The sequence below is a fragment of the Echinops telfairi genome, unplaced genomic scaffold, assembly GCF_000313985.2.
Source record: "Echinops telfairi isolate 266 unplaced genomic scaffold, ASM31398v2 ScPeMD7_53;HRSCAF=182, whole genome shotgun sequence".
In the NCBI taxonomy this organism is placed as follows: Eukaryota; Metazoa; Chordata; class Mammalia; order Afrosoricida; family Tenrecidae; genus Echinops; species Echinops telfairi.
The window spans coordinates 13,846,135-13,864,760 of record NW_022103951.1 but is presented as its reverse complement, the minus strand read 5'-3'; the positions used below and the strand labels follow the sequence as shown (position 1 = coordinate 13,864,760).

The 18,626-nt window shown below is 41.9% G+C and overlaps 1 protein-coding gene across 5 annotated transcripts in view; it reads left to right on the top strand.

Annotated features, from left to right (window-relative positions):
- The window catches only part of GLRA2 (glycine receptor alpha 2), a 231,894-nt gene extending 215,039 nt beyond the window's left edge, over positions 1-16,855 (top strand). For all 5 annotated transcript variants that reach the window (XM_004709956.2, XM_004709954.2, XM_045290726.1 and 2 more), the window contains one exon: positions 16,482-16,855. In XM_004709956.2, the coding sequence (XP_004710013.1) occupies positions 16,482-16,760 (279 nt within the window). In that variant the 3' untranslated portion in view covers positions 16,761-16,855. The remainder of the gene's footprint in view (positions 1-16,481) is intronic.
- The last annotated feature ends 1,771 nt before the right edge of the window (positions 16,856-18,626 follow it).

Below are 18,626 nucleotides of genomic sequence, written 5' to 3'. Positions count from 1 at the left end.
TGGTCAAATTGACGTAACATTAAAGAGCCAGTAGGAGCTGTTACATTAATAACCCAGGGACTTCCAGGACGAGGACTTGGGAATAAACTGAGTTGGTGAAGCTCGGATAAAGACAGGCTTTAACCTGAAGCTCTGGATAGAAAAACAAGTGTTCACAGGAAAATCTGAGAAGCCATAATATTTCATTGTCAAAAGTGGAACCGTAAAGGGGGAACGGAGACAGGTCTAGATTGCCACAAGACCCAATCCAACATTTCCGAAGTGCCTGAGACAGTCTCACCCGATCCTGGCTTCCTCCGAGGAGGATTCTGGTTCTACTTTCTCCGAGCCGGATTTGTTCATTCTTCTCACGGATAGGCGTGACCAGAAGCTTGTAGATGGCCAAGGAGGATCACCACAGGCTTAGCTTGCCAAGTGTGTGTTTCCTGTATTTGGACCAGCAAGCCTCTGACATCAGCAGGGTTACCGTGAGTCCGGATCGACTGGGTGCCCGTAAGAGTGTTTCACCAGCCTGGAAGGAGCCTGGAGGTATAAACGGTTCCAATGTGGCTGCTAATGGGAAGGTTGAACCCACAGGAGAGAGACCTCTTGACGTGTCTCTGTCAAGATTTCAACCCACGACGCCCTGTGGGACAGCTCCACTCTGTCACGTGGCTTGGCTAGGCGTTAGAAGGAGCTAAATGGCACCTACTACCACCACCACTTCCCCTCAGGGGTTCCCGAGGGGTGCCCCTCATATGTGGTGAAACGTTTTAGTTCGTGTGTGTGTCTGTGTGCTGCTTGGTAATGAAACATAGCTCTCCTCCTTGGGATCGGAGTGACAAATGAAAGGGCTTTCAAGGTGGAGTTCACCGGAGCTGCTCTGGCTTCCACCTTCTCGGGTACATCAAAAGGCACAGAGGTCCAATGGCAGGGGTCCTTAATTGGTTGCTACACCAAGCTATAGGGGACGGTTGCCTTGATTGCTACACCAATTGAGGTTTAGGGGTAAGGCAGTGGTTCTCAACCTTCCTAATGCTGCAACTCTTTCATACAGTTCCTCATGTTGTGGTGACCCCCCGCCCCCTAACCATAACATTCTTTTCATTGCTACATCATAACTGTCATTTTACTTCTGTTATGAATCGGGTGACCCCTGTGAAAGGGTCGTTCGACCCCCAAAGGGGTCGTGACCCACAGGTTGAGAACCGCTGGTGTAAAAGGAGGCTTGCCTTATATAATTATTGGGGCTCACTAAGACTCACTATGACCCTGGATCTTGTCTGACCAACTCTCATCTGCCACCTCACATGAAAATCATAATGCCCATGACCCTGTGAGCTCATCTCTCAATGACCTGTGCTACAAGCCATGTCATCCTCAGCTGGGCATCACGTGGAATGAGATGCACAACTGGAGGGGTGGGGTGGAGAAAGCTTACCAAGGAGGGAAAGCTATTTATACAAATATCTCTTCTTAAAATCCACACAAGGATTCCTCTTTGCCTCTAATTAAAATGCTGGCATTGGTATTTCTGAGAAAGCAAGACAGAATCCCTTTATGCGCCCACCACTGTGCTTGCTTAACTAGAAACTCAGTCTGTCTACAATGAGCTCACCCAATGATGCCTGTCATTCTTTTCACATTGTGGCCAATCACATTGTTTGCAGCAATCAATCTTCCCTCTGTGCCTATAGACAAGCTTCCGCCTGATACTTTAACACGGGGAACCATAGTAATGACGGAGCGAGAAGGGTAAACATGTACATACGCTCATTTGTTCATTATTTTCCATTTCCCTTGCCATCATTCTTTTTTGCAAGCCTTGCTTACAAGAAGCTATATCTCAGGTGCTAGGGAACAAAGCAATAGTTGGCAGGAAGTAAGAGGCAGCAAGGGCACAGATGATCTGCAGAACTCAATAATAGGCCAGAATACTGGTGCATAGATGGTGCCTCCAGTTCACTTGCCTGCTTTGAATGTCCTTGGGAGAAGCAATCAGAATGTGCCTCCTGATGGTTTATAGTGTTCATCTGCTTCAGTAACTGCTACTTTTAAAACAGAACCTGCACTCCATATTCATCAGAGAAGAGCTAGTTTACCAGGATCATTCCAATTCTGTGGGAAATAAGGTTGGCCAGAGAAAGGGAGTTTATTGCTTCTTACCTGGAGCAATGTGTCTGGCCCATAGCTGGACAAAGAAATAACATGATGGCCCACAGTATCTCTTTCTTCAGGATAGGCCTCAATACTCCTCAGCTTGAAGCCTCCCACCGTTTCTCCAAGTCACACCTGGGTGGATTCATCATGACCTGAACCTGGCTATTCAACGTGAGTGGGAAGGTATCAAGGGCAAGCTCGCAGAGACATCTGATCCCATGAATTGAGTTCTCAGTTCCTGGGTTTATTGAACCCCCTATAGAAATAAACAGCTCAACTCCACTTTCTGAGCAACATTGCCTCCTCTTCCTCTGAGCTCCTTCGGCAGAAACTGAGCAGTGGAAGGAAGAAAGCAAAGGAAGAGACAGCTATTTAAAAGACTAATATTACAACTCAGAGCCTGGGGGTCTGCCCAAAGTTTGACAGAATTATAAAGGAAGTCTCCATGAGCATGATGTATTGACTTCCCAAAACAGCATCGATTCAATACCTCCTTCTTTACATAATGTGAAGTTCAGCAATACTATTGGGGGGTGTTAATATACATTTTAGAATCATCCTCAAAATTATAACCACTCTAAGAAAATGGAGGCTTAATAGGACACCTCAAAAATGACACGAAATATTGTGCAAGTCAAAGATAATTGCATGGAAAAATCACACCTGAACTAAATTGTTGTGTGAGGTTTCACAAAAGGAGATAGGCGTGACCAGAAGCTTGTAGATGGCCAAGGAGGATCACCACAGGCTTAGCTTGCCAAGTGTGTGTTTCCTGTATTTGGACCAGCACTCTCAGTGTGCTTTGCCCTATTAGGTCCCTTAGCTTGTCATTTTTTCATACAGAGTCAGAACTTTCCACCACTGGAAGACACAGTGTTCATTATCGAATGCCCTAGCCTACATGCTGCATCAATGCCTCCACATCTCCAACAAAGTAATTAAACACTTGACTATTTCCAGCAACAGGGAACCCATTCTTTCCCCGAATGGTATGTTCCACGTTCAGTCATAGAGTTCTTCAAAGTTCTTACTCATGCTGGGGTGAATTCTGGCTCCCCACCCAAACTCAAAAATATAAAAAACTCCACATTCACTGCCACGGAATCTATTCTAATGCACAATGCCAACCAAAACAGGCCTGTCTTCAGAAAAGCCCTTTCCTTATTTGAAAACATCTGTCTTATGAGCCTGTCTCTTCTAAAAGCCAGCCACTCTAGTTTCTTCTGTGGTGCCTAAGGGGGTGTGTTTTGAGGGACTTCCACCACCTGGGAAGGGTTCTCTGACCCTTCATCCTTCCCTCCAGCAAGCCTGTTTGTAGCTCCTGTCCCTCCCCCTTTTCCCAGTCACAGCCCCAGGAGCACTAGTCCAAAAGCTAGGATGACAATGAGAACCTCTCAAGAATTTCAGGGAAGATGCTCAGAGACTTTAATCAGCAGTTCTCAACCTATGGGTCGTGACCCCTTTGGGAGTCGAACAACCGGTTCACAGGGGTCGCCCAATTCCTAACAGTAGCAAAATGACAGTGATGAAGTAGCAACGAAAATAATGTGATGGTTGGGGGTCACCACTACACGAGGAACTGTATGAAAGGGTCGCGGCATTAGGAAGGTTGAGAACCCCTGAGTCTGATGATAGTGAAGGCTTGAGTTGAAATGGTCCCAGAGTTAGGGCTGGGATGGCCCAGTCGTAACATGTGTAAGTCAAAGGAGCTGAAGGGAGAGAACCGGGATGAAAGCACAGAGAAATCCAAAGCATCAAATCACATTCCCAGCTTGCTCCTGGCAGGAAGTCCTGGTGTAAGGAAGTCCTGATTACACTGCCCCCAATGTCATCATTGCTAATATTTATTGAGCACAGACTACATAGGTCAGGATATACTCTTCTCAGACTTCATTAACTCATTTAATGCCATAATCTCAAACTTCCAATAAGGAAGTTGCCATTGCTTCCATTTGATGGCAGAGGAGGTTGAGACACAGAGAGATTGCATGACTTGCCTAGCCTTCATGCTGTTTGATGGCAGCACAAAGATTTGAACCCAGGAGGTCTGGTCCTGACCCTAGACTTCTCACCTCTCCAGGGCATTTCTTTCCCCTCCTTGGAGACTCGAGTGGCTATGTTACAGTAATTTTCTTATAGTAATTCCTTACAGAGATTCCCCAGTTAGTGAGGGTACTGTGAGTAGCTTTCTATTCTTTGCACCAAATCCTCCCTGATTAAGACAGAAGATTGAAAGGTGCTCACTCCTGGCCAAATGGCACAGGCAAGTGCATTTGAACTCCTCGGTAATTGCACTAAAAAGCAGTCTCATTAAGGAAACAGAGCTGCCTTTATATGGGTCACTTCTCTGTACCAGATCCACAATGTCTGACATCTTTCAGAGGCAGTGTATTCCGTACTATTTATTATCACTAAAACAAAGCCATCAAAGTTCACCTCCCCTAGCAGAATAGGAGAGCACTTCAAAGAATTCATAGGAAAGTGGAATTCAAAGAGAATGAGATTTTCCACAAACGTTTTGTGGATTCTCTCTTCCATAATATCCTGTGGCCTGTGTACTCCTTTCCCATGGAGGTACCGTGCTGGATTGTAGCCATCTGCCGCTATGAGGATTTCTCAGTCTCAGCATTCCCAACATCTAGGCCAGATGATTTCACCGGCATTGCATTGGTAGAGAGGAGTTACTGGCACCTTGTAGGTTGAGCTCAGAGCCAGAAAAATCAATCCCACTGCTTTCAAGTGTATTCCAACTCCTAGTGAGCCTATAGAACTGCCTCCTAGGGTTTTCAAAGCTAGACTCCTTATGGAGGCAGACTGCCACATGTTTCTCCTGTAGAGTGGCTGGTTGGTTTGAACTCCCTACCTTTGGGTTAACCCTCTCCCTCGTTGTAACAGCCAGACATATCTCTAGAAATCTCCAAATGTACTCTGGGAGGCACTATGCATATTCTAGACCCCCTCTCCCCAACCCCCCACTGGCTCATTCGATCTTCATGGGTTAAACTCTCTTTTTTATCCTTGTTTCTTGTCAGTGTTTGGCACGTTCTGATGTTCTAGAGCAGTGGTTCTCAACCTTCCTGATGCCGCGGCCCTCTCATGCAGTTCCTCATGTGGTGATGACTCCCCAACCATAAAATTATTTTCATTGCCACTTCATCACTGTAAATTTGCTACTGTGATGAATCAGGCAACCCCTGTGAAAGGGTCATTCAACCCCCAAAGGGGTCGTGACTTGCAGGTTGAAAACTGCTCTCTCTATATTTTTTGAAAAACAATCCATTTGCATTAAGATGGTGCTTTTCCGTGAAAAGTCTGGATTACCTGTATACTGACAGCAGTTTAGTCAGGCAAACAGAGACACTAAAAGTTAATATAGAAACAGGATATACAGGCAGTCGTTGAGTTATATAAATGAGACCTAAATGGGTCTTTAAGTGGAATTTGTAGCCAAATCAGAACAGGTGCATATGATTATTAGCCTTAGTGCAAGAAACGCTGCACCTGCAGCCAGTGAAGGTGTCTGGCATGAAGACTCCGTTGCCATTGTTTCAATGATTACAAACTGTGGTCAAATTGACGTAACATTAAAGAGCCAGTAGGAGCTGTTACATTAATAACCCAGGGACTTCCAGGACGAGGACTTGGGAATAAACTGAGTTGGTGAAGCTCGGATAAAGACAGGCTTTAACCTGAAGCTCTGGATAGAAAAACAAGTGTTCACAGGAAAATCTGAGAAGCCATAATATTTCATTGTCAAAAGTGGAACCGTAAAGGGGGAACGGAGACAGGTCTAGATTGCCACAAGACCCAATCCAACATTTCCGAAGTGCCTGAGACAGTCTCACCCGATCCTGGCTTCCTCCGAGGAGGATTCTGGTTCTACTTTCTCCGAGCCGGATTTGTTCATTCTTCTCACGGTCCATATTCTTCACCAAGACCATAATTCGAAGTCATCAGTCCTTCTTCAGTTTTACCTACTCGTGTCCAACTTCTCCATGCATACGAAGCGACTGAAAAATGCGATGACTTGGGTCCTGAGTTCTCAAAGTGACTTCTTTGTTCTTTAACTCATTTACAGCAGATTTGGCAGTACAGTACATTGTTTGATTTTTTAAATCATTTTATTGGCGGCTCGTACAACTCTTTATCACAATGCATACATCCATCCATTGAGTCAAGCACATTTGGACATTTGTTGCCATCATCATTCTCAAAACATTTGCTTTCTACTTGAGCCCTTGATATCAGCTCCTCATTTTCCCCCCTCCCTCCATGCTCCCCCCTCCCCCCTTGATCATTTATAAATTATTATTATTTTGTCATATCTTACACTGTCCGTTTTTTGGACTGTTTCTTTCCTGAGCATTGATCATGGATCCAAGTACCATCCAATGAAATAGTTGACAACTTTAATCTTTTCTCCACTTATCATGATGTTGCTTCTTGGTCCAGCTGTGAAGATTTTGCTTTTCTTTATGTTGAGATGTCATTCACACGGAAGGCTATAATCTTTCATCTTCATCAGTCTTCTTTGATCTTCAAGTTTTCCTGGCTTTCAGCAAGCGAAGTTGTATTATCGGTATATCACGAGATGTTAATTAGTCTTCCTTCAGTTCAGATACAGCATTCTTCATATAGTCAGCTTCTCCGTATGCAGATGGAATATGTATGGTGAAAGAATATAACCCTGTTCAAACAAGTGCCTCTTGTTCAGGTTCCACATTTAAGTGGAACCTTTAAGTACGATTAAGTGTTCTGGTGTTTCCATTCTTTGCACTGGTATCTAAATTTGAATACCATTGCATAGTCAAAAGCATGGGTAAACATCTTTCTGGTATTCATCAGATGCTTTCAGCCAAGATCTATCTGACAACAGCAATGATATCCCTTGCTCCAAGTCTTCTTCCAAATCTGGGTTGAACAGATGTATAGTGGCCTTTGAAAGTGCACAATGACCTGAAGAGTTGTTTGACTACGTGCATCTAGCAGGTGCTCAAGTATTTCAGAATGAATTGATTCCTTTCATTGATGAAATTTTTTTCTGGTTTGCCTATATCAATTGAAGTGTGATAAAGTCCTGGAGAATTTGGTAATCAAGATCATCTAAGTTAGAAAGCAAGGAAATAAATGCTTGGTATGCTTTGCTCGTGTGCTGCTATTGCCTTTAGTTTGCCAGTTGGCTTATCTTCTGATCACCTGTAAACCCTTATTTCTCCATTCCAGTTTTCTCTGGAAAGTGTAGGCACTGTCTCAACATTCACTTTGTTGGCACAGATGCCAAAAATATTAATTATTTAACAGTTCATATTCCAGATGGATAGTGTACGCCTTCATGCTTCTTAGAGTATACTGTGTCTTCTTTGCAATTTAGCTAGGCTAGAATTGACAGAAACTACTTGGAAATAATTTCCACATGCAAGACAGGGCTTCCCTCTTGAGGAATGGAAACAGCACAATCACGTTATCGATTTCTAAATGACTCTCCATGACTACAGCTGACAATAAGTAGAAACATTTCTGCTTTATGGTGTTTGAGCAGAGAATCAATGGATTATTTTTGCAACACTTACTTTCTAGCCATTAAAAATATAGTTCTCTGTAGATGAAGTTTGGTCCAAGGTAGAATGAGATGTCTATCTTACTTCAGAAAATTATTCCAAAAATATGCATTCAAATATGCTCCAGAGGTCACAGGGCCCGGGAGTCCTAAAATATTCAGTATCTTGCCCTTTGCAGATAATATTTACTGGCCCCTGAGCTCGAGAGAGAGCAGAGGTCCGAGCAGAGGTCCAAGAGGTAAAGAGGACTTTGCAAAGATTTGTCTTTTGCTTGGAGTGCCACTGGAGAGTCCTGAGACAAAAGAGGACATGGAAGGGGCTTACATTTTAACAGGATCACTCTAGTTTCTATGTTGAGAATAAACACCCTTTCTGAGAGATGGGGCATGCATATAGAAAAGGGAAGAACAGTTAGAAGCTGATGGCAATAATTCTGGAGCCAAGTATCCTAATGGGCTACCATTTGATGGTTCAGACTAGAATGTACTGTTGGAGTTGGTAAGAAATGACTGGAGTGGGGTTTGCATATTGATCTGGTTGGGTTTCCTGATGGTAGATGTGTTACATAGTCCCATGTAGCTGCAAGGAAGGCTACAAAAGGTTATCTATGTATTTGCTTGAGTCAAAGCAGTCATATGAAAACAGAGGGGATTTTTGATATCCAGGAGACAATTGGTCATGTCTGGAGACTGTTTTGATTGTTATCACTGAGGAAAGGGTGTGTTACTGGCATCTTATAGACAGAAATCAGGGACTTTGTTCAACTTTCTACAATGCACAGGACAGTCCTCCACAACAACAACAACAACAACAACAACAACAAAAAACATGCCTGCCAAACATTAATAGTGCCAGGGTAGAGAAGCCATTAGCAAAAGGAAGACCCCCACCCCCTACCCCACCCCGACCCTCGGGAGAAATAGGAAAAAAAGAGTTGGGGTCAGGAACGATGAGTCAGTCTTAGCCCAACTCACTTCCTTATGGCCTCCCGCCACTATACATTTGGCAGTTTGTGGAAACATCAGCTTGGGGAATCCCTGCTCTGACCACGGCTGCGTTCTTTTGGTTTGCTTGTTTGTCTCCTTTTGCCCACATGTTTTCCCCAGTTATTTGGAGTGACCTTGGTCATGAATTAAGAGTCCCTGCTAATTCTGATCCTTACCCAATTGCCGTTGAATTGATTTTAACTCATGACAACCCCATATTTTCAAGAGTAAAACGGCTCCCTAAGGCTTTCTTTGCAGTAATCTTTACAGAAGCAAATCACCAGGACTTCCTTCATGGTGCCACTGGGGTGGGGTTGAATGGCCAACTTTTAAGCTAGTAGTGGAGTGCAAAACCTTTGTACCACCCAGGGACCTTGTGTGATACAGAACCTTATAAAAATAGCATACACTTGAGGCAATGAAGGAGATTGTGTGTGATGATTTCCAAATGATACATGGTACCACATACAGATATTAATTTAAGAGATTAATAGAGTGTTTCATTAAATTAGAATTTAAAAGCTTAAACTGTTGTTTGGTGATAATAGTAGATTCACAGGATTTTTTTTTTTTACTTTCCTCCACAAACTTAATCTGTGTATGAGTTCAAATATTCCTAATGTTATTCAAACATTTCTTTTTCTTTAACAGTGGGTAATAGCTGACAAGGTCTAATTTATTTGTTGAAATATTTGCATATATCTACTATATCCAGGCTTTTCATTTACCTCGCCCTATTATTTTAATTTGTGAATAGATGCATACTTTTTTTAATTGTCTCCTGTAGTGTCTGTCTATTTCATTGATCTCCTTTGTGAAAAGTATGTGTTTTCTTCTAGGATTGGTATTAAGGTGGATCTAACTTTTTCTTATCTGAGCCGCTTACTAGTTTAATACGGGGCCCAAAACTGGACAGTGTTTTAAATATAGATTATAAATACCTCAGTTTCTTGAGTTATATTGTTGAGGTTAGCGTTGCCTTAATTTTATATAAATCCAGTGTGCAAAAATGAATCTCATTATATATACAAAGGAGGCAGTTTTTCGTGTTACAGAAGATTTTTCAAACATTGAATTAAGAAGTATTACTTATATGTTTTCAGTGTAGAAAGATTCATCCAAGTATAACTTTTAGGTACTAGAGATATTAAAATAAGTAAGACTAGGTCCCTGTATTTGAATGTTACATAAAGGAGGTGTGTTAGTCTGGGTAGACTAGAGAAACAAATCCACAGAAACTCATATGTATATAAGAGAGAGTTTTATATAAAGGGTAAGTGTACATTAAGAAAGCATCCCCACCCAGTGCTGTCCAAACCCATAAGTCCGACATTAGCCCATATGTCTGACACCGATCTACAAAGTCCTCCTCAGTCTCACAAAAAACACACAATGACACCGACTGCAGGAGGAAAGCCGAATCAGTGAGCATGTAAACATCTCAGCGCTGGCAGGGGTCTCCACATGGTTGATCCAGCACCCAGGACTGCATCAGGGTAGGTCCATGAGGCTTCTCATCAGAAATGTCTCACAGGAAGTGGGCCTTGCCAGCTCAAGCAGGGAACTGGCTAAGACTGCTGGACCCTGGTCTGACCATCAGACAGCAAGAGACCCGAGAATCAGAAAGGCGAGGCTCACCAAGCTATTTATCTCTCCTCCCTTCAATTAATCCCACAAGTGTTTATCGGCCAGGTTGCACAATAAACCTGAACTATCTCAGGAGGCAAACAGGTAAACAGCTGATTTTAATACAATGAAATAGGTTATCTTATGGAGGTGTGTATCAGGCAGAATAAGAGCAGAGAACTGTGGCCTAGGCTCAAGGGTCAAGGCCATCCTAAATGTGATCTTGAAGAACATGCAAGAGATTACCTCATGAAGAGAGATGAAAGATATGTTGTATGAAGGGAAGCAGCTGAATAAAGTCAGAGGTCATGAAAATCCATGAGAGAACTAGGTACGAAGCAGGGCATCTGGGACATTGACTGTCACACATGCTGCTGTTATTGTAGTTAGGTGCCCTGGAGTCGGTTCTGACCCATAGTGACCCTATGCACAACAGAACAAAACACTGCACAACTCTGCACCATCCTCACAATTGTTCCTATACCTGAGAGGCCTTTGATGCAACCTGTGTGTCAGTCCGTCTCATCAAGGGCCTTCCTCTGTTTCCCTGCCCCTCCACTGCACCAAACATGATGTCCTCCACAGACTGGTCTCTCCTGACAGTATGTTCAAAGTATGTAGGAAGAAGTCTTGCCATGCTTGCCTCTCAGGAACATACTAGGCCTTAGTTCTTCCAATACAGATCGGGTTGTCCTTTTTTTCAGTCCATGGTAATTTCAATATTGTTCTCCAGCACCCCAATTCAAATGCATCTATTGTATGGTCTTCCTTATCCAATGTCCCACTTTCACCTGTAGATGATGCAATGGAGAATGCCATAGCTTGGATGAGTCACACCTTAGTCCTTGAAGTAACATCCTTGCTCTTCAATACTCCAAAGTGGTATTGTTCAGCAGATTTACCTAAGGCAATACATCTTTTGAGCTCTTTATAGGGTTTACAAGACTGTATTTCTTTATGAGAGTAGACAGCCTCTTCTTTCATCTGAGGAGCACCTAGTGGATTCAAATCTCCAACCTTTCAGTTAGCAGCCTAATGCCTAAATGTGTTAGTCCGGGTCCACTAGAGAAATAAATTTATAAACCTGCATATGTGTATAAGAAAGAGCTTTATATAAAAGAGTAATTGTATGTTTAGAAAACATCCCAGCCCAGTCCAGAGCAAGTCCATAAGTCCGATGTTAGCCCATATGTCTGAGACCAGTCTATAAATTCCTGTTCAGACTCATGCAAGACATGCCATGACACCGAATGCAGGAATATCACAGGACAGAAGGTGGAAAAATCTTGTAGATCCAGTGGTGGTGGCCGCATCTTAGCACATGGTCTCCACGTGGCTCCTCCAGCTTCACGGCTCTTGCTCCATCAGCGTAGCTCCATGTGACTTGTCAACAGGAATGTCTCACAGAGAGAATGTGTATCCTGCCCCAGGGAGGAAGGCAGGAGTTCCCAGAATCCTCAGGAGATGACCATGCCCACACAGAGGCCTCATTGGCTATGACCTGATTGACAGGTTAGACTCCACCCCTTCACTCAAGTTGACAGGAGATTATGTAACTGCCACACTAACCTACTGTGTCACCATATGATGAACTTAATCCTAGTCATCTGAATAAACATCAGTCAGCCACCTTGTGGTCAGGGGACTTTCTTAGTGAAAATCCACTGTGTTTGGGCTCATACTGAGTGCTAAGGACGCTGGAGATAACCTTATGTGCCTTGGGTTAACTGAGTCCGGGCCAGTTCCAAATCAGTCCCAACTAAGCATTGCCCATTCTAACAGAAGAGATACTCAGTCTAATCAAAAGAATTTGAGCGAGAAATATGAAGAACAGAATTTTTCCCAACGACCAATTTTAGGGCCCTATGATTTCTTCCTCTATAGGGCAAAAGAGAAAATTCAGAAATGTGGATTCAGCTAAAAATGTTCATTTTATAAGTACCATGTTCTTAAATTACATTGAGATCGTTTGTGTTTAACGAACACTTCACTACAATGCAATTCTGATGAACTTTGGGTCCAGTTTCACATCTAGAAAAGATTTATTCCGAACACAAGAATGAGAAATTGGGGGAGACAGATTTATAATTAGTAACACTGATGTATAAAATAAGCAAAGTTAGATAAGGACTTGCAAATGAATTGAAGAGTGCCATTGCAGTGCTTCATAAAGCAGAGAGGATTTTAGGATTTTTTTTTATCAAAATGGGTTGCATTGAAACTTTGACCAAGTGATTAATTTCTATGAGAATTCAATCAGTCAATAACAAAACAAGAGCAATTCTCAGGTCCACTGCTCAAAGTTACTGAAGATGGCAGAGAGGCAGAAGTAATTGAATAACTGGGTTGCGTGTTAATTAGAAAACACGAAGAATCCATATTTAAAATTCCAGAAGGATCTAACGACCTCTCTCTGTGAATATGTTCAACTAAGCTGTTCTTTATTTAAGCTTTAGTTCGTCCATGACTCAGACTCCTCTCCATTTTACATTCATATAAGAATCTTGCCATATTACCATCATATTTTATTCTGCACCTGCTATAAAGGCAATTAGTCATTCATTATCGCACAAAAAATTCAAATTGGTTGTAATTACATTTTCTGAATCAAAACCATATCCTTTGATGTGGATAAGTTAAGGTTCTATATTTAAAAGACACTGAATGAGTCATAATGGTAAATAAGAAGACCCTTAAACTAGCATTCATATCTACTGCATATAAAAATTAAATGGATAATTCCTACCTATGATGCATTTATTTTTTGTTGTAGAGACTTGTAAAGAAGTGATTTAATTAGCTGTAACTATACTCAGAAGCATAATTTGAAATACTGTTGAATGAATGGTGAAAGTGATTTCAAGCAAAGGAAAACCCTTTAAAAATGTCTTTTCATTCATCATTCAACAAACATTTATTAAAGGCACAATATTTGCATGGCCATGTCTCGCATCATGATAGTCTATCTTAGCTGTGGTAGTTAATTGGAGACACTCTTTTCAACTGTCCATGCACAGCATGTGGGGAAAGATTATAGAAATCGAATTAATGTGAACATTTCTTCTAAATATTTAGATTTCCTTTTGTTTTGTGTACTAAAAAATAAGTGCCTACTCTTTCTACCTCGTTAGGGACTCGGGAATATAAAAGAAACAATCTTGTCTGATTCAGGCAGTAGCGATATGCTTAATCTTGAGTTTCTGAATGTTTATAGAGGTGAGAGCAGCAATTTTCAGGATTCTAAAGATATGTTACAGAAAAACAGGATGGTTGATTTAGGCAGTTAAGGGGACATTTATTTTGAGAGTCTGTTTCCATTTGAGAAGTAATTTTTGACTTAGTGATATAGATGGGGCTCAGCATTTTAAAGTTGGCCATTAAAGCTCCTTCAAGCCACTGGCTTCCAACATTTCGCGTTAGTCACTGGATTTTAAAGATTTAGATTGGATCCTCAGTTGTAAGGAAAAAAGAAATAAATTCTGGATTTGAGTCTAAGGCTGATTTAAATCTTCATTTGGGGCTCATGTAGCTGATAACAGGGAAGTCCCCAGTGTCGGGCTGGGTTTTCTTTGCCAATTTCATTCTATGATCACAGCAGAGACTGAAAGTCCTGCAAAGATAGGGAGCATATTGAACGTCATTAACTGTTTCTCCATCTCCGCAGAACTTAGCACAGTGAATATTAGAGGCTAAATACTCACCATTTAATTGTTGAATTAAAAAACCCTCATTACATTTTGTTATGAAGTGAGGCAGTATCATGAACTAATTTGTTGTAGGACCAAATGAAAACCCATTGCTGTCAAATCAATGCTGACTCATAGTGACCCTCTAAGCCAGAGTAGAACTACCCTAGAGAGTTTTCATACATCTTTATGGAAGCATATTTCTCTTGCCACATCTCTCAATTAGCAGCTGAGCAGTTAACCACTGTGATACCAGGATGCTTTATCACAATGAAAGTAATGTAGAAATGCAGCAGGGTCACAGTTACTTTATTACAAGAGCTTTGGCCCAATCCTCATGATAGAAACCAGTTCTTCACTGAAGGGCATAATTAATGTCCTTTATTGGTAGCACTAGGTGCATTCATTAATCAGAACCATTAATGCATCAAGCAAATGAGCCCTTTATTTTCTAGCCTACTATTCCTAGAGATCAAATCTACACATTAAAGAGTGACATGGGGTGGGTATTGGCAATCAATCCTTGTCACTGGCTCTCTCTCTCCAGGTTAGGTACTTCCAAGAAATTTCCAGGTTATAATGGCATGTTTACCCAGGTCTAGTGCTGCCCCCATGAAAGGCTCTGTATTATTTCGTGGGCAATACTACTGATAAACCAAAGTCTCCAAGAATACTCTTGGACTCTCGACTTCATTTGCAGGCAGCATTTACCTCTCAGAGCAGGAAGTGCCACCAGGTATTGATCTAGCTAAGTGAACTGGGTCCAAGCCTATCTCGTCTCCTCTCTGGGTCCTGCATCTACTACCAATGTTCCTGTGCTATAGTTTAATCTGACAATGTGTTCTCTAATCCTTGTATGTTTCTTTAGATCACATGCTCTCCCATTTCCCGTTTTAGACATGGTAAATTGTAATGAACTGAAAGAGCTCTTCTCACCTTCTTCAGGTACCTATATGGAGATCTCCTCATGAAATTATAAACCTCATGTCGATGGACAAGACATCATTTGTTTTTCCTGTACCATTTTTAGGTTACAGTTGGTCTCTCATTCACATTCTCTTAGAAGTCTGTTGTTCAGTCTACCTTGTATATTTAGCTGAAGGCACTACTGACATACAATAAACACTGATGTAATAAAAGGAATACCAAGTTTTCTGCTCTCGGGGCAAATATAACCATTATTGATCTGGCAAGAGAAGATGAGAGTGCCTCTGGGGACTCCAAAGCAAGCGTCTATGAAGCATGAAAGAAGGCAACAATCTAGTTGGAGGAGAACATGATTTAATTGATGGCTAGACTGAAAACAAACCAACAAACTTACTGCCCTGGAGTCGATCCTGACTTGCAGCAACCCTGCAGGACAGGGTAGAACTGCCCCTGTGAGTTTCTGAGACTGTAACTCCCTACCGGAGTAGAAAGTTCTTTCTCCCATGGAGTGGCTGGTGGTTTCCAACTGCTGACCTTAAGTTTAGCAACCCGACTTGTAACCACTCTGCCACCAGGACTTCTTGATTAATGGCCACATAGACATAGATTTTAATAATGGCAGTCATTTCAATTTCGGCTTTTCAACCCCATCATTTTGATGGGGTTTTGATCCCCTCTCTTCCCCCTACCACAGATGCAGAATCCCATACATTTGTCTCTACCAAAGTATTTTCTCTTGGTCCCATGGAATGACTGGTTTATCTGCCTTTGTGTCATTCATATAGAAGTCATCAACACCAAATACTATTGATAGCATGAAAAAACACAGGTTTAAAGACATTAGGGATGAAAAACAAGCCATAGGATCGAGGATCACATTTTACAGTAGAAAAATTAGCTATGGTGGAAATATTAAACACTAAATAATTAATACCATAATGTATCAGGGACATTAAACTCAGAGAATAGAGGAGAAAATTGGTATACATCTTAGGGGCTAACCTTAGGCCAACACATGGACACTCATATTTTGTAATTGACACTTTTAAGGCCACTTTTAATGTAAGGAGCCAGGTTGTAAATTGGCCACAGTACTAGAAATCTTCCATTCTGGGTCAGGCACACATCAGGGGTGAGTGAGTGAGCATATGCTCATCATCGCAGACTTTGAGTATTGTGTTGGCCGTTGGAGCACTGACTTTAAACGACTCTATCCAAAGCTATGCCTCAACAAGCTAGCTTCCCGGAAAGTCAGTATTAAATATCACCGATACATAGCTGCTTTCAGTTTGTTGATTAATTAAAATGACCACAAAATCACCACTCTTGCGCCGAATTTCTCTACCTGAAAACCTAATGACCTGTATCTGTTCCATGAATACTAAGAGTTGACTTTGAAAAAAACACCCCACTCTCCAAACCTCTGCTACCCATTCACCCCCTACCCCACCCCCCGCAACCAGGTAACTGTGATTTAGTCTCTTACCTCTAAAAAGTTCTCAGCATCTTCCATTTGACTTGACTGACACCCAGTGTGCTTCCTGTCTTTATTCCCCCAGGAGGAAGATGCCACTCGGGAAAGTCGCTTTAATTTCAGTGGTTATGGGATGGGTCACTGCCTCCAAGTGAAAGACGGGGCTACTGTCAAGGCCGCACCTGCCAACCCGCTGCCACCTCCTCCTAAAGATGCCGACGCCATCAAGAAGAAGTTTGTGGACCGGGCAAAACGGATTGACACAATATCTCGAGCTGCCTTCCCATTGGCCTTTCTCATTTTCAACATCTTTTATTGGATCACATATAAGATCATTCGGCATGAAGATGTCCACAAGAAATAAGTGTGCCCTACACACCTGGGGACCTTCTTGCCTAAGTGTTGTGCTTGTAAATACACAGTGAAATTGTCTTTCTATCACTTTGACAGCGGAAAAGGTTGGGGGAGGGAAGGGAAGGGAGGATCATGTGGGTGGGTTTCCTGGCACCAACATGAAGAAAGAGAGGGAGAGGGAGAGGGAGAGAGAGAGAGGTTATCTAGGCCATGATGAAGAAGAAAAAAGTTTTCACAAAAGTAAGGTGTTGAAGAATCACATGAGCATCATCCTCTTCCACAGTCTTTAACGTTGTTGTTCTTTCAGACAGTGCATCCCTCAGACATGATATGCAGGGTCAAGGTCTCGAGGTCTATTTGTCTTTTGATTTTGGTTTGGTTTTGACCTATTCTGGTACTGAAATGTTAGCTTACAAAAATGCACACACAAAAAACGGAAATTCTTACCATCTGACCATAGAGACTAGCCTACAGTGAGTAAGTTGAGAACCAATTTTTTTTTTTCAGGAAAATGCTGCCTCCTTTTTAACACAAGCCTCCTGAGCTATAGTTCTTTCTGATATCTGTCATTCGTGTTTCACCCGAGAAATCCTCTCGTGGATCATAACGTATTTCTACTTTCCAGAAAACAATAGCAACCACCAATGACAAAGAACCGATTTCTACAGTACTGTGTGTGTAGTTGTGTATTTGAATATTCTTTTTCGTTCCTAGCAGTAATTTCGAGGTTGAAATTGTGAACTGTGCAATCGATTCAATAGCATACTCTCTTAAAAGTACGAGTGCCCACTTTGTTTGAGAGCCCGGGTAGCGCCTGCTTTCTTTTCCTTCTTGGCTATGTAGGTGTGTGACTTTTAAGTGTCTAAGTGTGACTTCACCGTTGCCTCCTCTCGGCCACAGTATTTATGCAGATGGTGTGTCCTGAACGATGTAGCTCAGATTAGCTTGCATTTCCCATTTCTGCTTCTCATTGTAGGTGTCGCCACTAGTCCTATGCCAGTTGACCCCTGATTTCTACTGCTAATCCAAGTGACTATCGTTTTAAATGCCCTTGACTAACTGAAAGAATTTTAAAATTGTACTGTGATTTTCATAACCCGTTGCCTTTTTGGTACCAGCTACGTGGTTCGAATCCTGGCTACGTGTTTTAAGTAAGAAAAATAAATAAAAGAAGTATTTTTGCTTACTCAGATAAAAGACAACCTGTAAAATTATAATGAAAAATTTAAATTTTACATGTGCTGTAAAAGGGGTTATTAAAAGTATTTGTTCAATTTCAATAAAGCTAAGTGTGCCACAGAGTGTCTCTAGAGTGTTTGTCATGTTTGCATAGAAATATAAATAATTTAGACCAGGACAACATTGAGTTTTGTATCGGGTCTCCTCATAAACTTGAAGCATGTACATAGCAATTATACGATTAACAAGGATAGTATCCCTATAAAGCATATACATCCATCTCAATGGAGAACTAGGGAAATGGAGGCATAGAAGCATTGGTAGCTATTATGAGCAACATCGGACACCGGCTCCTTCATATGAGATGGAGAAGGGTTCAAGAGCATTGAGGAATTCTAGAATCTCAAGGTGAAAAGAAATGTAAAAGACCAACGCATCCATCTGCTCATCATAATTTGTCTGGAATGGTATTCTAAGATGACACGCAACTTCTGCAAATCCCAGGGAGGTCTAGGTAGCCCTTGGACATTTCTGCACTCAAAGATAACCATTATACTATGCTCAGGCAGATGCGGATTCATAAGTCAATGTGCATGACCTTTTATGGAGTCCTGGTGCCATAATGGTTAAACACGCAGTTGCTAACTGAAAGCTTGGCAGCCTGAACTCACTCCACAACTCTTTAGAGAAAGACCAG